General features: G+C 36.8%; 1 protein-coding gene across 1 annotated transcript in view; it reads right to left on the bottom strand.

Moving 5' to 3' along the window:
- Ace (Acetylcholine esterase) overlaps positions 1-23,386 on the bottom strand; it is a 488,528-nt gene extending 465,142 nt beyond the window's left edge. The window contains 1 exon segment of the mRNA XM_074169648.1: positions 22,030-23,386. Coding sequence (XP_074025749.1) covers positions 22,030-23,176 — 1,147 coding nt within the window. The 5' untranslated portion in view covers positions 23,177-23,386.
- Positions 23,387-23,821: the final 435 nt, after the last annotated feature.

The raw sequence follows: 23,821 nt of genomic DNA, 5'->3' as shown, positions 1-23,821 counted from the left end.
TGCATTTCTGAAACGTCTTGTTTCTTATGATGAAACCCAATAAACGATTACACATATTAATGTCTTCTCAATGTTGGATTTAAAAATCATTTTAGAATCCATTATCACTGCCAAATCACGTACTTCATTAACTGGTTTGATTGTGTGATTTCCTATTTGATATTGAAAATCAATGGGATTTGTGTTTCTGGTGGAAGTTATTTTGTGACATTCATCAAGATATAAGTATAGGCTACTATTGCCACAGATTTCTGCAAATGCTTCAAGGTCATTTTGCAATCTCTCACAGTGCTGAATTTCCTTGATGATTCGATAAATCTTGAGGTCATCGGCATATAACAAAAAGTTGGAATGTTGTAATACTTTAACAATATTGTTAACATGAATTATAAAAGTAATGGTCCCAAGTGACTCTCCTGTGGTACACCTGATGTATCCACAAAATGTTCTGACTGGTAACCGTTAACATCCACAACTTGATGCCTTTCTGTATTGTATGACGATATCCACACCAGAAGATGCTGATCTATCTAGAGGGCGCTGTGTTTGCTGTCATTATCTTGTCCCCTCACAAACCACAAGAGGAGACTAAATCATCTGTCGGTAACAAATAAGACAGATGGGTATCCGCGGCTAAGCTAAACAGTGGAGACGAGTGGGTTAAACAACTTAGCAAATTTCAAATAGATCTTAATTGGCGCCAGGTAAATTTAATCCTCCAGATACCTTAAGTAACTTACAATATCAATAACTTACCAATTAATATTGGAAATAAAAGATAAAGATCCCAATATGATTTATTCAGTAATCCTAACTTACATGGATTAACCAACAACGCTTCTAAGACAACAATGCGATACTCACACTACTACGCGATGTTCAAATGTCAATACAAGAGCGCTGTGTATATAACCACGAACTCAATCAGTCATAAATTACGGTAGTAACGACGCTCAAAAAAAAACTACAATACGTCGAGTAAAACTACTACGAAAATTGAGTAGGTGAAATCGTAAATACTAGTATCGGTAGGTAAGACAATCTCGTTTGCGTCGCGAGAGCTCTGGCGTAGGCGCATCGGTGTCAATCAGCAATCGTGAAAGGAAGAATATACCTCAATTTCCGTTTCACAGATGAATCACTATAACAATCTGGTATCAATAAACAAACTCTTTATCAATAAACGATAAACAAACACTATATCAACAGGTATCAATAAACATAAGGGCAACAATTATTCAAATATCTCAGTATATCACAAATATTTAATTAAATCAATTATAACTTGCGTGCTCCTTTTGGGCCACCCGGTATATGGTGTTAGGCTACCCCGTGGTTCGACGGAAGTGGATCACCCTGTAGTACTGCTGAGATGGATCACCCTGTAGTACGGCGGAGATGGATCACCCTGTAGCACCACCAAGATAGATCACCCTGTAGGGCACGACAAGCTGGACCAGTAATGGATCACCAAATAAGACTCAAGAAGAAAATAGGAAAAAAAACCTTAAAGAAGAAAAAACCCTACGGAAGAAAATTCTCAATCAGAATCAGATAAAAACAAGGTGAGATTCAACCATCATTCAATAGGGACTATTTGACTAATCAATACCCTGGTATATTGGGTGCCCTGTATAACCATATAACCCGTAAAAAAAATCAAGAAAATTGAATGAGTGTTGAAACCTCTCTTCAATACTAATATTCAAATGAGATATAACGATGGAATCAGAAATTACTAAAATCATCAAAAACACATTTAATGGTAAAATTCTTACCCTGGCCAAGGGGTTTTCTATACGTTTCTTCGTGTGCGGTGCTCTGCACGGAAGTCCTACTGGGACTTGATGAGTGACTGAGGGCCTTCTGTTTCTTATGAATCTAGAGATGAGAAACGAAGGTTGTAGAATTGAAGAGGTGATATCATAGCTAAGACCACATGAGAGATGCGACAGTGTTTCAGACATACCTAATTTCGGAAATCCTTCCACCTGGCACGAGTTCGGTAACCACCACAAATCCTCAAAAGAGCTTAAGTTTCAGACTGCAAATATCCACACCAAAATGACCAATCAGTCTTCCACTATACAATCCTGACTTGTAGAAATAATCCCCGTGAAGGATGGCACAAATACAACCATATATATCCTACAATCAGTCTGATGGTACGCTTCAACTCCGAACCAAGCTCATCGAAGGCCAACTTCCGAATACTAAGAGACTGCCACATCTGACAGCTAACCAGTTGTTGCCACAGTGCGTCCAACCTACCCTACAAGCACCAAGGGGGCGCTGTGCACAACATCATAAATCTATCAATTCCTCCACAGCCACTTGAGACAATATCAACAAGTCCATGACCCATCAAAACTCCTTCTCAAAGCAATGCAACCCTAAAACAACCCTTAACAACTTGAGTAACCGTTCAATCCCTCACCCGTGAACAACTGTAGAACTAGTTCGGTGTAAGTCGTCGGAACGACACTACGAAAGTTCGGCAGATGTGAACCAACAGCTGTCTCTTAACCTTGTTATCTAATGTTTATAAAAATATTGTTCCAACCTATTTTCAACTTTTTACCAATCCTTATTCATGCGATGGAATAGAAACATATAAGGTAAGTCGCCACATCCTTCCCTTTCAGTACAAATATTTGAGCATTCATATTATGCAGAATATTTACCGAAAATATCAAACAGTGTAAAATGTTGCTTTCGAGTTGTTGAAATGAGACATAAACGCTGATAAAATTTAAACTATATATTGCAATGTTTGTTACATCATGCACCGACAACTGTTCAAGGCGAAGTGAAATACATTTTTTCTCCAAAACGGTGACCGATGCTCGCCTGTTGCCATTCCGGGAAGAAGGGGCGAGAGGTATATAGCTCGCTGCTTGGACGGTCAAATTGATGAGGGGTGCCAGTGGCGTGGGCAATCCTAGGGAGCGTTAACATAGCCGCCGGCCTTGAAAACCCTGAGTTTTCAAGTTCAACTGCAAATAGGCAGCTTACAGAGCCTTTGGATTGCTCTTTTGAATACACCTGTAGCTGTTTGGATGCTGACAACTCGAGTGATGCCATCTGCTCCTGGGTGTAGTTCGATTACGCGACCCATTCTCCAATGTTGAGGGGGGGTGGTATCTTCTCGCAAAATAACCAAATCGCCAATGGTTAGTGACTGGGCACCAGTTTCCTTCCATTTGGTTCGTTGTTGGATGTTGGTGAGATACTCGTTTGACCAGCGTTGCCAAAAGTGCTGGGTGATTTTTTGGAGGACTTGGTACTGTTTTAGTCGGTTATCTGGAATTTCGGCACAGTCTGTTTCAGGTAAGGTTAATAGGGAGTCTCCAATGAGAAAGTGACCCGGAGTTAAGGCTATAAGGTCATTGGGGTCTTCGGATAATGGAGTGATTGGTCGGGAATTCATTATCGCTTCTACTCGAGAAAATAGGGTTGATAAATTTTCGAAAGTCAAATGCCGATCACCAACTACTCGTGTTATATGATACTTAGCAATCTTAACTGCAGCCTCCCATAGGCCTCCTTGATGAGGTGAGTTGGGTGGGATAAATTTCCACTCTATTTTATTTTTTAACAAGAAATTTAAATTATCACAGTTATTGACAAATTTAGGTAACCTTTCATATATCTCAGTTAATTTATTATAGACACCTACAAAATTGGTGGCATTGTCAGAATAGATTGTCTTACATATCCCGCGTCGGGATACGAATCGAGTTAACGTTGATAAAAAAGCTTCACTTGTCAAATCACTAACCGCTTCCAAGTGAACAGCCTTGGTTGAGAAACACACAAATATGCATAAGTATGCCTTTATTATTGCCCGATTTCGCAGTCGTCCATCTTTTATGAAAAACGGACCAGCGAAATCGACGCCGGTTACATAAAATGGGCGGTATTGAGTAACGCGATCTTTCGGAAGATCACCCATCTGACAATTCAACGAGTATGGTTTCGCTCGAAAACATACTAAGCATTTGCGTAGAATATTTCGGATTGTGGAGCGACCATTTATAATCCAAAATCTTTGACGTATAGCATAAAGAATAGCTTGTGCTCCCGCATGGAGTTGAGTATAATGTTCGTTTAGAATTATAAGTTTGGTTAATGCATGATTTGATGGAAGCACAATTTGATGCTTCTTATCCGTCGCCAAAGAAGATTTTGATAATCGGCCTCCCACACGAATCAAATTTTCTGAATCAATAAAAGGGTTGAGAGATAATAATTTTGACCGCTTCGATATGTGTTTATTTTGTTGGAGAGCATTAACCTCCTCTGGAAATTCTTGTAATTGAGCCAATCTGGCCAAAACCTTCATTGTGTCTTCTATTTCACGTACGTTTATTTTACCGCGGATTCGGTTTACTGGGGGTTCGAACAATTTCCGATAAAACGCAGGCACAATGCTAAAACGCGCTGTAACTTAAAGAGGCATGAAAATTTCTCAAAAATACTAAAATCACTTACAATAGATGTGAAAGTTGATACCTTCGACTTTCGTTTTTCTGGTGTACCCTGTGGGTGCCTTACGGACTTTGGCCACATATCGGGTCCGAAACGAAGCCATGGTGGTCCGTTCCACCATAGGGTATTATTACATAAACTCTTTGGATCTGTTCCACGTGATACAAGATCCGCAGGATTATCTTTAGTTGATACATGCGACCACTGACTAAATTCAGTGTGAGTTTGTATCTCTGCTACTCTATTCGCCACGAACACCTTCCATGTGTTTGGAGGAGATGCTAGCCATGACAAGACTATAGTACTGTCTGTCCAGAAGTATGTCGCATCGACATGTAATTTTAAAGACTTTATTACCTTAACATATAAGGTTGTTAATAAAACTGCTCCGCACAGTTCAAGCCGCGGGAGAGATACTGATTTCAACGGAGCCACACGAGATTTACTACAAAGAAGCTGAATTTCATTTCCATTTTCGGTAATTGATTTCAAATAAATACAACAGCCATAGGCAGCTTCGGACGCGTCACTAAATCCGTGAAGCTCGAGACGCTTATAACTTGGATTTAGGACTAATCTAGGAGTTTTTATGCAAGCAGCCCCTGATAACTGTTCAATGAATTCTAGCCAGGACTCTTGGTAGTTAGATGGTAGAGAATCGTCCCACCCTAAATTACACTGCCATAATTTTTGAAGCATGACCTTTGAGCGTATCACGATTGGTGATAGTAGTCCCAAGGGATCAAACAATTTTGAGATGGTTGAAAGGATAATTCGCTTTGTTAACTTTCCTTCCGAAAATTTAATGACATTGGTTTTATAACTGAACATGTCTGATTTTGCATGCCACCAAAGACCTAAAGTTTTCTTAGCGCTATCATCCTTAACTTGGTAGTTATCATCTACATCGTGATTTGCTTTCTCCGATAACTGAATGTCATTTGACATCCATTTCCGCAATTGAAATCCATACTGATCTAATATTTTTATTAGGTTAATTTTTATTTCATGTGCTTCTTCCAACGTGGACGCTCCACTTAATAAATCATCTACATAGAAATCGGATTGAATAATTTGACTAATATGAGGAAACCGATCTTGGTTATCGATACCCGTTTGTTTCAAACATCTTATCGCTAAATACCCTGCTGAGGCCGTTCCGTACGTAACCGTATTCAACCTGTAGTGGCTGATAGGTTGTGTTGCGTCGCTTCTCCAAACAATTCGTTGGAAGTCACGATATTTGTCATTTACCAAGACTTGCCGATACATTTTTGCTATATCTGCTGTTACTGCATACCGATATTTTCGGAACCTGATTAAGATCGAAAATAAATCTTCCTGGATTGTTGGACCTACTAACAATTTATCGTTTAATGCAATTCCATTCGATGACTTGCATGAGCCATCGAAAACCACACGTAATTTTGTCGTGCTGCTACTTTCATTAATAACGCCATGATGCGGTAAATAGAAAATATTGGCATTAACTGAATCAACCTGTTCATCCCTCAGCTTAGTCATGTGACCCAAGGATTCATACTCCATCATAAAATCAATATATTGTTTTTTGAACTCTACATTTTTCGTGAATTTTCGTTCCATTGCATAAAGACGTTTCGTCGCATTCTCAAGAGAATTACCGAATGACGCTATACTTTCTTTCATCGGAAGGGTAACTGAAAATCTCCCGGTTGAATATCGTTTAGTTGTTTGAACAAAATTGTTTTCACAAAACTGTTCATCCTTAGAGTAGTTATAACCATTACCGCAATCTTCAATTTTCCAAAATTTCTCCAAATCAAAATGTAGATTTTGATTTATAGCTAAATTGCATACCTTAACATTCTTGAGAGGTTTGTTAAAGGATACGGGACCAGAAACAACCCACCCTAATACGGTTGATTGCAGGGTTGGCAACCCTGGACCTAGTTTAATTCGATCTTCTAGTAATAGATCATAAAAAAGTTCTGCTCCGATCAATATATCAATAATACCAGTCATATTAAATTTAGCATCTGCAAGTATGATGTCTGATGGAATATTCAAGGGTAATTTTTCGAATGCAACAGTTGGCAAATATTCAGTTATTTTATCCAATATTAAAAACGTTAGGTTTGTAGTAAAATTTCCCGTAACTGATTTCAACTGCGCTTGAGTTTTGTATAATGAGTTGGTAGCTGACTTTCCTACCCCGCAAATAGAAATGTTAGTTTTTACTTCCGAAATGCCAAGCTTGTTAAATAGATCGCGACTAATGAAATTTGGTTGAGAGCCACTGTCCAACAGTGCCCTACCTTCATACCACTTTCCGTCCGCACCCCGTAGTGCAATTATTGCTGTGGATAACAGAATATGTGATCTTATTTGTTTACAGGTGTGAACTACGGGCGTTTCCGTTTCCGCATTGATTTCAGACTCTGATACTGCCATATTAGCAGAGTTTGATTCTAATATTACCTGATTTGTATTTTCATTACTACCTGATAACTGATTATTCGAAGTATTTTCGGCATGCAATAACGTGTTATGCTTCCTTGAGCATTTTTTACAGCCCGATGACAAACATTCTTTGCTGAAGTGATTGTTGCGTAGGCAATTCATGCATAATTTTAATTTTTTAATTTCTGTTATGCGAGACGCCACTGGTAGCGACTGTAAAATGTTGCTTTCGAGTTGTTGAAATGAGACATAAACGCTGATAAAATTTAAACTATATATTGCAATGTTTGTTACATCATGCACCGACAACTGTTCAAGGCGAAGTGAAATACATTTTTTCTCCAAAACGGTGACCGATGCTCGCCTGTTGCCATTCCGGGAAGAAGGGGCGAGAGGTATATAGCTCGCTGCTTGGACGGTCAAATTGATGAGGGGTGCCAGTGGCGTGGGCAATCCTAGGGAGCGTTAACAAACAGTATTCAGAAACCCAGAGCTAAGTAATATTGTTTTTCAGGCGATATGGCTCTAATATGTAGTAATCCTTCTGGAAGTGATGAATAACAATCTATGCAAGAAATATTCTTGGAAAGGTATAGGGAATAAGGCAGACAACGGCTAAAAAAATGATAGGTGAAGAAAATTGAGAAACAAACAATAACAAATATTTCAACCTAGCGAGGAATTTCGGATCTCCAACGTCGATTGGCAATAGGAGAATGCGTAAGTACTGGTCAAAGCAGTTAGTCAGGGAGCATACATTTATTCTTATACATTTCAGGTATGGTTTTCTATGGAACGGAAGATTCCCATTACTATGATGTTAAATGAATAAAATCAAGTTGTAACTGAATTACATTGTTGATATCCTTTGAATAAAGATCTTAAAAGGTAACGTAGTGTTTTGAAAGGTCACATAAGAGCAGTTTTGATCTAGTGCTAAATTGAAACGTAACAATCTAATTCAAATTGTCCTTACTTTTTTGACAGTGAACTTTTGGTTTTCATAAAAAACCTAAATTCCATTCCTCTTCCAAGTAAAAAACGGACACTTTTTCAGCAACGCTGGAGGTGATCGTTTTCGATATATTTACAATTTTCTATATCGATGCATACCTATTACTTAGCTCCTAACTCCTAACTAAGTGGAGTTACTGAGAACATTACAAAAACTAAGTATGTGATTGATGGATCTCATCAAAATAAACAACTTTTTTCTATAAAATGTTTATCAAAAATCATTCGTTTTCATACAAATTGATGAAATTTTTCAAAAGGTGGTTGATTTTTGTAGTAAGTTTTTTGCAATTTTAGTCACTTCCATCAAACGGCCCAGAAAGTGGCCGTCGATGGATATCTTTCGAATACTTTCACCATCAACGCTGGTGTTTCCCAGGGATTCATATTGGCTCCAACCCTCTTTTTATTGTATGTCAACGACTTATTGGAAAAAAACAAGTCTCTAATATATTGCTTTGCTAACAACAGCACACTTGTCTGGTCATTCCATTTGGATTCCAGGACATCGGCTACGGAGGCACAACTTCACTGGCAGCAGGAGGTTGCATATCTTAATGAAGATCTAGAAATAATTTCGAATTGGGGTGAAAATAACCGGTTTCAATTCCATGCCAAAAAAACCCCGGCATCGGTTTTTTCCAAGGAGATAAATGTCTCCGAACCAGATATAATAATGTCAGGTCAGACAATTCCGCTTTCTCCTTTGATAAGTTTATTGGGGGTTAAAATAGACACCAATATGACTTGGCACAATCATGTCGCAGGAATTAGAAAGGCTGCTCCTAAAAAGCTAGGAACACTTTTCCGAACCAGAAAACTATACATACCTCAGCAACTTTTGATGCTTTATAAAGCTCAGATCAGACCTTCTTTGGAGTATTGTTCTCATGTATGGACATGAGTTACACAAGAAAAACTTTTCATTGCCTGGTTGGTTAAAAAGTATGGGAGAATATCTTTATACAATGGTCCCTAAAAACAATAACAATTGTCACAACCAACTGCACTCCTTGCACTCACACTCTTGAAAGCAATAAAGTCAAATTGAAATCTATTGAAAAAACTTTCCCAACACCAGAACAAAATTACGGTCTCTCGACGCGCTTTTCGCTAACCAAGTTAGCGTCCTCGGGAGATCATTGTGCATATAGTTATTGGCCTTTTAAATTGCTTGTGTGTTTAATATGGGTCACATGAATATCTACTCAACCTCTGATTAACAGTTTCATAGTGTAAAGTGTGCTTCAGTAGAATAGATCTTTCCCGGCAAACAATACCCTTCAGTTATTATGATGTATATATAAACAACGTGCATGAACTAGTGTTGTTTCAAAGCGTTCTATTTGAAACAGGTAAGTGATAACCTTTTTTGTTTCATTATTTATATAAGAATATCATTCTGTAATATTATTGTATATACGTATATATGTTTAGGTAGATGTTCAATTAGAGTATTACTATGGAAATGCCTTGAACAACATGTTTATCCTGAATATTTTAAGGGCCAATTACTGTCTTTATGAAATGTGTATGTTACATTAAGATTGGCCTCCCAGGCCAACAATTGAATTTTTATTCAGCTCTTGAAATTTATGTATGGATGTGTAAGTGTTCATTTCTGATTATATTCAGTTGTTGGCCCCCGGCCAATAACTGTCAGACAAGGTGACCAATGACTATTTATCAATTTTCAAAATGCCGAAGACAGCTAACCAAGAGACTTACAGGAAGAAGTATTCTGAAGAGAGTTTGATGAAAGCCATTGAAGAAGTCAATAAGGGAATGTCGAAAAGAGAAGCGTGTAGAAAATATAAGATTTCGAAAGCGACATTACAATTTAGACTCTCAGAAAAGTTCACTAAAACATCGCACGGTCCTTTACCAGTACTAACTGCTTACGAAGAGGACATATTGATTGAATATCAATCAAAGATTGTCAAAGAAAAGGATTTCCTAGAAGAAAAGAAGATATTCGAATATCTGTCAAACAATTTCTAGATGATACTCCACGTGAAAACCCATTTGAAGATGATCTACCTGGTGACGATTGGTATAAAGCTTCCATGAAGAGACATCCCGATATGGCCACCAGAAAATCCGAAGGAGTATCTACTGCATCAGCTACTATTAGTGAGTAAGATATAAGGAAGTGGTTTGACGATATACACTCTTATTTGATGCAAAAAAGGTATAGTTAAATACTTGAAACCCAGAAATACTATTTAATGCCGATGATACAAACTTTCGACTCTGTCCACAGAATGAAAGAGTAATTGCACCCAAGGGTACAAGAAACGTGTATGAGGTAGACTCGAGGAAAGCGAAGACAACTCTTACTGTGTTATTCACTTTCAGTGCCTCCGGAAATTATACACAACCTTTGATTATATATCCAGGTGAAAGGCTTCGCAAGGAGATAGGTGACTCTATACCAGATGGATTTACATTTGCCACAAGTGATACGGGGTGGATGAAAACTGAAATGTTTTACGAATATGTGGCCAATAGTTTTTACCCCTATCTGAAAAAAGCAGGCTAAAAGCTAAAAGTTGTAATTTCGAAATCGGTTCGCCCAGAAATAATAATTGATCTTTTCAAAGCATGTGGGATTGTATCCGTGAAATCCCAATTCGAAGGTTTTCAGAAAGTGTCTGGGAGAGAAGAAAACAGAACATAACATCTTGCTCCAACTCAACGATGAAAACGTTATGAAGTTCAGTGAATTTAAAGAGATTATTGGTTCAACAAAAGTTGATCTTTTCACAATCATGGATGTTAGAGTTGAAACGGATGAAGATCGAATTTTATTTCAATTATGGAAAGAATTTCAGAACACAAACACTGACGTAACACAAGAGGAAGCAACAAATATGCCAAAAGGTTTTCAAGATAATTTGAAAACAAAATCCGGTAACGTCTCAACTTCCGAAAAAAAATGGTAGTGGAGAAGATACAGTAGGAGACCAAAATGATATATTTTGAAGTGCTTTAGAGTTTTCAGTTGCTATTGGTAACATGGCTGATGTGGATGTCTTGAGTGCACCTATTGTCATAGGAGAAGATGGTGTTTGTACACAATAAAGTTGCTATGGTTGATTTTAAAGAAATCAACAAAGAAAATAATGATGAGATCACCATAGATATTCCTAATGAGTTGACTACAAATAATTCCAATGAATATATTATTGCTAGTACTTCTCAAAAACATGAATAAAAAAATAGAAGTTGCCGTTACCATTGATCAATATTTGCAATATCCCAATACACCGCAAAGAAAGGGGAAAAACATTTCCAAAAATGTTCTTTTATATCATCCTCGTCATCATGGAAACGATTCCACGATGAAAAAAGAATTAAGAAACAAAATGAGCTCGAAGAAAAGGAAAACAGAAAGAGAAAAAGAGAAGAGAAGAAAGTTGCCGAAGAGAAAGCTGCTCTTGAAAATAAGGAGCAAAAGATAAAAAGGCCAAAAAAAAGTTAAACTTGCTAACAAAAAGGGTGCACCATTGAAGGAAACATCGAAAGAAATATTACGGCTTGATAGTTCTGATAATAACAAACCCGATGTATCTTCTTGTAACTTAGTTACTACCAAAGCACACATTCATCACTCAAAAGAAACAAATGCAAAAATTGGAAAGGTTGATTTTGAGAAGACGAAACCTGATGAGACCAAAATGAAAATATTATCACATCGTGTACTGTTACCATCGACAGATGAAAGAACACTCTTCAATGTAACAAAAAAGCTGGAATTTGAAAACTCAAAAAATAAACCTGAACAAACTGACATAACGATTAATGATGATACATTGATTTCCGTTAGAAATAATTTAAATTCAGGACTATGCTTCTCTTGCACAAGAAATATCACTTTTGTCAATTCAGGAGTCAGATGTGAGAACTGTACTAGAAGTTATCATTTGATTTGTATACAAAAACATAATATGCATGAATCAAATTCCAACATTTTTTCATGTCAAACTTGTTTGAAACTCAGAAAAAACTGAAAATTTTTACTTTCTGTTATCGTTGTTCCCTCATTAATAATCACGGCCAATAAATGTAAGAGGTGCGGCCAATAATTATTGAATTAGGGCCAATTACTTACTATGATTTTTATAGATAGTGAGAATTATTGTTTTTTTTTCTCAATTTATTGGTTTGGTAATAAAAAAATAAAACAAATTAATAAACAACAAACTTTATTTCATAATTTGCAACAATAAAAATGTTAATTTATCCATCAGAATTATTTTTAATAACAAATATAACGAAAAGAATCCTTAAAAGGCCAATAACTATACCGTTTGCCCTACCTGTTAGTAGTATCTAACTTCTACCGGTTTGTATTACCTGACTACTACCTATTATTTATTATTGTTCCTATGCTAAACTGCTTGTCTTTTAATACATCTAATTTATGTTACGTATTTAGTGACTATCCCCTACATTTTTTCTCTACTATTCACCTGATTTTATTTAGAATTATTACGTATGAGACCAAACAAAGGGCTATTCGGAATATAACCTTTGTCACTATTCACTATTCGACTTCCAATCTTTCGAAGGCATCCAGAAACCTGCTGTCGTATATAGGTCTCATCAATTTTGATAATTTCACACTTATTTTATGGTAGTTCTCTATGGCATGCTTAGCTACACTATATTTTTCCTGTCTGTGAAACCGAACATGCTGAAAATGTTCCTTGTAGCGAGCTAATATGGTCGGACTGCCCAACGCTTGTTGAAATGTACGTGCAGTTTTGAAAGCCACTCCTATTTTTAATTTTTTGAATGTTCCGACTCACAATGAAAATGGCGGGACTACAATTTCTCGTCCATAGACTACTCACATTTTCCTTGAGCAAAGAATAATATGAGATTGAGAAAACAATTGTTAGGGTTGGTTCGAACATTGAAAACATTGAATATAAAAGTGGCTTTCAAAACTTCATGTACAATTCAACAAGTGTTGGGTAAAGAGTCTGGGATTAATGAAATAAGCTGCGGAGATTATGATAAGAAGTTTGTTGGTCAAACCAAGCGGACTATATTAGATTGCTACAAAGAACATGTTTCGCATATTCAACGAAAGTCATTTTTTGAGGAGAAAAATCAGTTTTTTATCGACCTTTTTTGGGTATTTGTTACCTTCCACAATCTGAAAAATATAAAAATTATAATGGAGAACTTCATACAAGTGTAGAAGGGCAAACTTTTTAGTTTACCCCGATAAGTTACTGCGTAAAAATCGAAGTATTTTTCACAAAGAAAAATTTTCTATTTATCAGTAACTTGTATTTATTGTGGAAGGTAACGAATACCCAAAAAAGGTCGATAAAAATGTTTCGCATGTTCCGATTCATAAACTGGAGAAATCTGGTGTCGCCATGTCATAGAGAGCGACCACAGAATAAGTGAGAAATATTTGAAATTGTTGAGACCAGTACATGTCAACAGGGTTTTAATGCTTTCGAAAGCTAGGAAATCAAAAAGTGTGGAATGAGTTCTATGAATAGCGTCAAAGAACCTATTTCAAACAGTCTTTTGTTTGGTCATATGAGTAATAGTTATAAATAAAAAACAGATGTATTTGAGGAAAAAAATGAAGGGAATAGTCACCAACATAAAGGAAATACATAACCAATTAGAGGTGTTAAAAAACTGGTAATATAGCATAGGAAAAATAATAGGTAGTAGGTGGTAGTTAGGCCACTAGCATATAGAAACACTAACATAGTAGCAGAATGTAGTCATAATGATCTCCTGAGGAAGCTAACTTGGTAACAACACGGTGTTGGGAAAGTGTTTTCAACAGATACATTTTACGCCAGAGGATCCAGTACGAAGTATCAAGTTGAGTTGAAATGTTTTAATTGAGAAGAAAATGAGTTGTTTATTTTTCATTGAAGAAAATTGATTTGCTATAGTTGAAAAATATTCATCCAGAGTTGAGAAATAATATATATTTATCTTTGACTGAACTAGGTTTATTTTCTACAAGTTGTTTATGTAAAAAACTCGTTTAATTTGTAATTAAAGAAATTTCTATCTAAACTCTATATCATTATTCTTTTTTGTTCAAAAAATTCAAATGGATATTTACCAGCAACAATTTTTCTTCTCTGCCTAGTTTTTCCATTCTCAATTTCTGTTATTCGATAATCATTTCTATTCACATTTCAACAAAAATCAATCTATATTCAGAAGTATCTTGTTAATTGTTGAGGTAGTATTTTTTTCGAGCAATGTTTTGTTCTATCAAAAATAATATTACACCTACTTATTCAGACTAATTTGAACTGAATGATATTCAGGTAGGAGTGAATTCATAGTTTACTCCACCTTGCAATGAAATAAACTACCGAAATGGCTTTTTGATTACACCCTCAGATATAATAAATATATGATTATTTCCAGAAATAATTCACCTGTTTCCTTGGGATATTATCACAAGGAGTTTTCACCATAATGGATCGAACCCAGCAATACGGTTCAAGGTTCCGAGTTATCTAGTTTACGCTCGAAATATTTTTATATTTTTCGCATTTATATAGAGTGTTCCAAAATTTTGTAGAACAACACGTTTGACAGATTACTCTCATGCAATCATGGAGAATAAAAGATATGGTTGCGAAAATGAGTCACCCCTAGTATAGAGAGCGTTTGATTTGCAAAATAAAAATACTCTTTTTGTTTCAGGTCCCGGAGTAATTTGATCAAACGGATAAAATCTAATGAATCGCTTAAGGGCTGATATAAGTTTTTAGGTATTTATCCTTGTCTGGTGCTCTCAATCAGTTCCAACGGTGTTTTCCCCTGATTTATCACGACTCTGACGTATTATTTCATCATTGTTATTGCTACTAAATGCATTTCTAGTGAAAAAACGATAAACAAATCGAAATTATGAAAGTGAGATAGTTTCATTTATCATCAATCCTCTATTCTTTTTTAGTGCGTGTTCTATTTGACATACGGTGTAACCATAGGGTAATCTGGTTTACGGAGTAATCTGGTTTACCCTCCAAATGTTTGAGGGTTTTTCGCATTTGTAAAGAGTGTTAAAGTCTCAATGGAGAAACTCTTTTCATTTTCCAACTTTGACGCTCTGTATATTTCGTATGTTCCTATGTTCATTTCTCCTCACATATGCGATATTTTATATCATTATTTTTCCATAAATTCTTATATAGAATTTTAGGATATTCCGTATAAATATAATTTGATGTGAAACAAAATAATTTCTATACATATTACAACGTAATTAATTTAAATTATGGTTGATTTTTTCCTGAAACATCTGCGTTTTCCTTAAATTGTTATTCACTAAGAAATATTTGATAATGAAAAGAGAAATGAAAATTTCTATGATTTTTACCACTTTTACTGAAAGTGGTAAAGAACATAATAATTTTCATTTATCTTTTCATTATGATCTCCTACCACGTAGTAATGGCTACATCCATCAATTTATTGAAATATTTGATATTTTCAGTTGGTTTGTGATGCACTATTTGGAACCTTTGGTGTAGAAATGACTGTTAATGGAGTTTTTTCTCAACACCAAACCGTTATTTCAATACCTCGACACGTGTTTCGATCACCAAGTGATAATCTTCAAGAGTAAGTTAGTTCATCAAGATTATTTTGACAACTCAACAACAATAAGCACCTAGATGCCTATGAGAGTATAGAAATAAGTAAACATAATAATTTTATGAATAACAATGGTGGACCAATACCTACTAGTGTACTAAATAGCTTCTTGAAATGATATTTCATATATTAGATTTACCTGACTCTTACATGTGGACATATTATAATATCAATTCAAGACTAGTAGATAAGGCAATATTGTGAAATTAATTGAAGACACAGGTACCTAGAAGAGATATCTATATAATACACTGATGATTTTCAAACAAGACTCAACCTCTAACGGAAGCAAGGAACTCTTTGGAAGGTTCGAAATAGATGAACATTTCATCCTAGCAGACAACTATTATAATATTCATGCAGTCATTGTTCACTGTGGTTCTGGAGTTGAATTTGGTCATTATTACGCCTTGCTCAAAGACGAAACGGACTGGTTTAAGTTTGACGATAGTCGTGACACGAAGTGTTCTGGCGATGCATTGAATTTATTGGAGCCTCTGGAGACACCCTACATTTTGTTTTATAAGAGAGAGGACATTGTTGGATCAATATCTACAGATGATGTGGTGCTGCAGGTTTTTCCGGGTTTTCCTGCAGCTGAAAAAGCAACAGCGCCACTGGAATCAATGAAATCGCCCCGGAACGCCAATTAATTTTTATTGTTGTTTTTATTTTATTTTTATAGTTGTTTTAATAAAAGTTGAAAAAAAAATTAAGGATAACATTGTAAGTATATTTTGTTTGATCTTCTTCTTGAAAATGATAACATGGTGATCGAAACACGGGTCAAGGTGTTAAAATAACGGTTTGGTGTTGGGACAAAACTCCAGTAATATTGAGTTGATTTCGTTTGTTCATTTCCACTTCATAGCTTCCTGTTCTCTTGATGATGAGAAAAAACAGGTTCCTCTGACAAAAAATGAGTGTCTTTCCCCAGAATTACAGCCTTCTCCTCTAGGCATTTTCACCTAACGGTTTCTACATACCATCTACCTAGTCTAATCCGAGCCTATTAATACAGTCTGAGGTACAGAAAACCTTGCCAAACTTTCGAAATTATTTTTTTCACAGAATTATGTATGGTATTGAACAAAACTAGCTCTGAAAGTTTAGAAAAAGTAGACAAAACTCATTGATGTACATAAAATCTGTGTTGATGCGGTTGTTGTTAGCCAGTGCTGCATCTCTAGTAATTGTTTTCAATGAAATTGTTGGTTCTGATTAGTCTTGAATTTTCAGGTATGTAGGTAACTTTTCAGAGTTGGACACGATTTTTTAAGTAGGAGTTTTTGTCTGTCAGTTGACAGTATAACCTGATACAAAGTGGTATATAGCGAAATCATCACTGTAGAAACCACCAGAGTTATAATCAGTAGAATTGCCTTCAGCTTATTAAACAACTTCATTAGCAATCAGAATGGAGAACGATAAACAATAAAAAAGTTATATATTATTGTTCCTTCCTATTTGATGGATGACATTCTTTCTTGGAGGAAGTTATAGCTCATCTAATTAGTCAAATCCACAAAATTATTACTCATGAATGCATAGGCGGCAAGCGCGTTACTTGTTATTGAGCTTTATTGCTTTAATTTGTTTGTTACCTCGTCACTCTCATATTTTTAAATTTTACTGCTCAATTGAATAATGACCCTTCACATACGATTCTTGCCCTACCATACTTTTGATATTATTTAGGAATGACGGAAATAACCAATCAACGTAATAACCAGGTTAGTGCTCCCAATGATTTAAATTTTAATATTTTTTCAATATCCCCTCATTTTAGTAATTCGTTTCAAGTCAATAAGTACTTTATTTTGCTCTTAAAACCTGATCATCCCATATCAATGAGATGATTTATTGAAAAAATTTCAAAAAGGTTGCAATACCAATCATGAGAAGGTGCAATTATATAACTCTCATATGGCAAAATGAAGATTCACTTGTCTGATATAAATGCAGAGGCAATTCGCCAACGTGAAACATAAGGTCGAACACATGCGCAGAAAAGAATGTGGAACTGTTCAAGATTCTGAAGAAAGATTGAATGTTTTCTTCGCCTTCTAACTTTTACGTGTTTATTTACAGTTCTCTTCAGCAATGTCCTTCAGATATATGTGTATAGGGCTCAACTCTAAACGATAACAACTGTAGTTTAAACTTCTACATCCTTACCACAGAAGGGGCACCAAAACAAGAAAGTTCTCCCAATTATTTTGCCTCTATGATCCATCGACAATTTTAAACACCTATATTGGTCCAGATGGAACTTTTTGGACACACAAAATCAATCACCGAATCCTAGATCACTGAAAACTTGCATACTGTTCAACTCAAAAAAATCATTTGGCAAAACTGCAAAACTGAAATCAGAACTATAGAGAAAAGAAATGATATCGTTCTTCCAATCGTAATCCAATTCTTCAAGTCATACAATGTAACCCTTATATTTAACGTGTCATTTTTCCTAGAGAAAAACACAACCTGAAAAATATCAATATTACAATGAAGAACTGCATACAAGTGTAGGGGAGGCAAACATTTTAGTTCACCCCGATAAGTTAGGTACTGCGTAAATTCAAAGTATTTTCAACAAGGAAAATGTTCTACTTATCATGACTTGAATAGAGTTTAATCCACCTTTTAGTTTTTTTTGCTGTGGCTCGTTTCTTTTTCTAAAGTTTCCCGATAGATTTCTAAGAAGTTTTTTCATTTGACAATTTTTATATTATTTGGAAGATGAAAAAAACACAAAAAAGTCGATCAAAAATTGTAGATACTTCATATTCTGAAAAATATATACACAAAGTGTATCTATTTTACAAAAATATGTTTGAATTATGTTTTTTTCGTTAACCAGCTGTCGCATCGCTACGAACGATAATACTCAGAAGTCGAAACTTGTGCGAGCTAAGGATTAACGAGGAAATTACCTTTTAACGTGTGATACATAACACAGGTCGGACGATAGCAAGTGAAAATCAAGCGTTCAGCCTGCGGCTTGAACTAGCGACTCACACATCGGCCGATTGACTGAGTGAACAAAGCACAAACGTCAAACCGCCTGGCTACCTGGCTTGCATTGGATTACTAATTGGGTATATTTTTTATCGTTCTGCAAACTATATGTTGAATTTCTTTAGATCCATGATTGAATCAGAACAGTGAACATGGTAATGATGAATTATAAGCATGGTAGTTATTGAATATCATCCACATTTTCAACTGAAATCTATCGAAATCTGTTTTCCGTTGAGAAGTTGTCACCCCATATGAACGACAACCCTCAGAAGTTAAACTTGTGCAAGCCAAGGATTGACGAGGTCTTACCTCTCAACGTTAGATTATAGCACGACAATGACAGACAATATTTCGTGTTTTCCTTATACAACACATCAGTCGCAAAAAGGGTATGACATGAATGAGTCAGAGTTGGTCGCATTATTCAAACAACTGAACAAAAAATAGTGAGTTTTGAATGAAAACCACAATGCTCAACTGGAAACTGATCATACCATGAAGCAGAAATGATTTCCATTCCGTATTCAAATATAAAAGTGGAATACATCAGAATAATCATAAAAATATTCAAGGGTTATATATTCCCATCGCTGAATATTTTGCTAGTATGAAGGATACATCTATGAAATAGTTCATTAATTACATTTACCAGCAGTTTGATATCAATCAATCAAATGATTCTGGTCGTCAACTGGTTCAAGCTGTTATTGTTCGAGAAATTTCAATTTCTTTCTTTGTAATTTCTTGATGTTCAGCTCCTGTTTTTCCAGCGGATATAATAGATCTTTTTGTCATAGAAAAATTATCTCAATGACCTTCATTCTTTGATTCTTCATTGAATTCATTTCCTGAACAAGTAAAGAATACAAATGGTCAGGTCTCAATTTTGTATTGAACGGTAGCCATCGCATCTGAAAAACGACTCATACTCCTCAACTACATATTACTCTATCAATTATCGAAATTCACTCAAATAAAGTAGATATGACAGCTATGAGATTTCAGTACAATAACATTGTTCTATCGAATTCAGATATCGGTTCACATGTTTAACCTGAAAAGTCCTCTTGCAAGGAATATTTATGAAGTTTTGAACCTGTCATCAATAATGTACTCGATTCTTAGAAGTTTTTACATTATCTTTTAAAACTTTGATGAGAGTTTTGCTCTTGCTTTCGCATGGCTTCTCCTGGCAGCGAGCGCGATGATCTCACTAACCCCCTCATTTTAAAGTACAATGCGAATGATAGAATCATCAGTGGTAGCTTTCGAATCTTTTTCCAGTATATGTATTAGGTTAGGTTAGGTTTGAAGTGAGTGGGTCTATTCAACCCTCCACCGCAACCCGCAAGGGTTTATTGTGGCTCACACTTATTCACACTCGGCCAAATGAACCCAACTTCTCAACGAAGCCGATTTGTCTGTATGGTGAGTGGTCTTTCAGGTCAGATGGTAAGATTACGGATCTGCCGAACTCTAAGAACCTGATTCGGTCCCCAGCGGGGCAGGCACAAAGTATATGCTCTGCTGTTTCATTATTTTTCAAACCGAGGCGACACACACTGTCTTTCGACAGTCCAAGTCTCTGCATATGATGATTCAAATGACAGTGGCCGGTAAGAAGGCCTGTTAGACAACGTAGTTCATCCCTGCTGTATTCCAACAACTGTTAGGTATCAAGCTTCGAAGGGTGGATAAACGCCTTGGAGTGAGCCAATCCTGGAAGATTCTGCCAGAAGTCCATAAATCTTCTTGCCATCCAGATATTCAATGTTGGCAAAACCCAAAGCTATGCCAATGACAGGTTCGGTTCTGATGAAGCCTCTTGCAGCACCCTCCATTGCAAGAGAGTCAGCAGCTTTATTACCTTCCAGGCCAGTATGACCAAAAATTCAGACCAGTGACAATCTGTTAAGTCTTCCTATCGAGGAGAGTCGTTTTTGGCAATTTGCTACCAATTTAGACGTTGCTCGGTAGAAGCCAAGAGCTTCCAACGCCGCTTGACTGTCCGAGAATATTTTTATTGACTTGTGTGTGAGTTGGATTTATCCAATCTCTTCGCACACAATTCAGTAGCGTAAGTTTCCGCTTGAAATACAGTCGCGTAAGTTCCTAGGCAGGAAGACATCTCTGTCCTGAGTCTGCGACTTAAAACACCTGCACCACAACCGGTGGGTGTTTTTGATCCATCTGTGAACCAACAACTATCTGCTCTGAATATTTCACTTCGAAAGGTTTTCACGAGGGTTGTTCGTGTGAATGCAGCTGAGTGGCGATTAAAATGATTTTGTGAAATCACTGGCAGCTTCAAACAATATGGAAGAGAAAATAACGGATTTCATGAGAATAATTCAGCCAAGTGCATGAAAAATGATTCACCTTCCACAACTTTCCTACGGAATTAATCACTTCTTCGGCTGATACTACAACGAATATTGAAATATATCTTCTTGTACATGCGGAAGCATCAACGGAGTGAATCGAGTCCCAGACACACAGGTACTTTGGTTAGATCTGTCCTGTACTGATAAGGAGTAATGCTCCTATATCAGTCTATAGGTGATCACCGGATGGATTTCAGACATATTCTGGTACTGAAAAAACAAAGAGCAAGATTTTCCTTTGTGAAAAAACTTACAGGAATATCTTTTGCATATAAAATGCTCGTCGTGATATTAGCCATCAAGTTTTTCGGCAGGTTTCGCCAGAATCTACTCTGTAAGATCACTGATAGGAGTTTCAAATTTCTGTTTGTAATAATCATTTTGTCAGTAAGTCATCCTACTCTCCTTGACATAGATGCATTTTGTTCTTGAATGAAATGAAGTGACGTTATTATTTTTTTCATATTCCAAAGCATATCCAATATTCATTTAATCACCAATGGATTTGGTAAGTGACGAAATTATTGCAATTGAAGAGCCATTCTCGTTTGGAACCTATAGAGCAGAACGGTAAATTGAACAACCATGTAACTATTAGATACAATTTTTTTTCAAGACAACCATCACATGCATCAATGAAAACCTGACAGTGCTTCTGTTAATTTGGTCAATTCTCAATAAACACATGAAACTGGTTGCTATTGTTTAACCTATATAGCACTTCTATTACATTTTTTGTAACAGTTCCACAAATATTTTCATCTATCAGAACCGTTTCGAAAATTATTGAATATTATTGTTCCTGTTACGAAAAATTTCAAACGGCCTTTTACTAAGCTAACCTAACCTAACCTAACCTAATCGACTGAATTTACGAAGGCGTATATACCTACTATTGGGCTATACCAAATTTCAAAAACTTGAAACTTTATGACACTGGTAACTGATCGTACATTTTGAACTGCAAAATTGTTTGGTATAGAGGATAGTTGTCTGAACATCGACTCACCTTCATCGTGATTGCTCCCCAGCAGAATTTCCATATCTTCGTAATCTCCTTCAGCCAACATATCCATGGGATGTTTGGGTAGTAGCACTCCCTCGATGGTGGGAGTAGAAGGAAAACCGAGAATCCCGGAATAGGAGTTCCATTGTTGTAGCGAGATTGTTTTAGCATCCACTGCTCTCATACAGTCCATCACCTTACGCGGACTATTTTCCAAAAGAGAAACGTTGCAGCCACAGTCCTGTATGAGAATTTTACCGATTTGTTCTGCGCGTTCACCGGACATGTAGCTCCACGGAGCGTTCATGGTGCCCGATTGCATGATACCCCTGCGAACGAGCCCTTTTGTGACAGGGCTTATCAGATGGATGCTAATCGATCCTCCTCCTGCAGATTCACCAAAAAGCGTTATTAGATCAGGGTCACCCCCGAATGCAGCAGCGTTGTCTTTGATCCAACGTATAGCTAGAATTTGATCCCAGAGCCCCATGTTACCAGGAGTCTCATCGCTTCCTCTAGGGAAATATCGGTTGAGGTAGAGGAAACCAAAGGATCCCAAACGATACTGCATTGAAGCCACTATAACGTCGCTCGTAGCGGCGATGATATCAGCGTCGTAAACGTCCAAGGTTGCGGTACCACTCATATAACCACCACCGTAGATCCAAATAAGTACGGGAACTTTCGGTCTGTCGATTGTAGGTTTGTCAGCGTGATGTCTGATACGCAACCGCTGGGGAACCCAGATGTTGAGATAGAGACAATCCTCTGAGATGTTCGTATTGGGGTTCCACATTTCTTCCCCCTCGAATCCCGGGAAATACTCGTAACGTTCCTGAAAGCAGGAATTGGGCTGCTTTGTAGCGTCCAGGATGCCGTGCCAAGGGTCAATGGGGACGGGCTTTTTGAATCTGAGCTGCTCTATGGGGGGTTTGGCAAAAGGTATTCCGGTAAATACGTGCACCTCTCTGCCCAGAACTGTTTTTGAGTATCCTCTAACCAGCCCGCTGGTTGTTTCGACGACTAGAGGGTCCGTGTGGAAGTCTTTGAATTGCGAGGGTCTTGTGGTAGTTTCGTCACTTGGCCAGGAATATCCGCACACAGAAGCACACACAGTCACGAACAAGCACAGGATCGAAAGCTGGCCCATTTTGAGAAAGTAACACCTCGCACCTAACTTGTTGATTAGACCGCGAAAGGGCGATTCACCGAGTGAATAATCCAGTCACATTGGCGCGCGATGAAACACCGGGTTGAGTGCGGAGCGATATGGCTTGCAGACAAACTGATACTGTGGCGCGGAAAGCAACTGCGAGTAGGTTGAAGCTTGCGCGTCCGATTTTAACGTTTCCCTGTTACTATTGCACAAACCGAGGATTTAAAACTTTCGGTTTCATATGCTCTATAAGCCGGGTGATTTTTTCGTGAAATATATGCAGTTTCACGCCCTCTAATTCTCCGGTAACTTGTGTGTAATTTTACGGTTGTAAATTATTTAAACGAGCTGGAAGCGGCCGTGGAATAACTGGTGGAGGTTCAAGCGCAATGAGGTTGAAAAGATTAATAATGTATTAACGAGGAAAAATATTGAGCGTTGTACTTGTAACAATGAAGTGAAAAATAAGTCGTTATAGAAATCTGGATCGATACGTCGTCCAGTTAAGGGTGATTCAAAAAAGGTATATATCCATCGGGGTTTGATGAATCTATAATGGAATCAAAAGTTTTCTTTTTGATCCTCGGAAGCATAGTCTATAATAGTCAAAAACTATATGTTCTTCTATCTTAAACAAGG

Source organism: Leptinotarsa decemlineata, unplaced genomic scaffold (genome assembly GCF_025532065.1).
Source record: "Leptinotarsa decemlineata unplaced genomic scaffold, Ldec_3_MD MMD2_P_RNA_scaffold_5, whole genome shotgun sequence".
NCBI lineage: Eukaryota > Metazoa > Arthropoda > Insecta > Coleoptera > Chrysomelidae > Leptinotarsa > Leptinotarsa decemlineata.
This window is presented reverse-complemented; position numbering and strand designations above follow the sequence as displayed.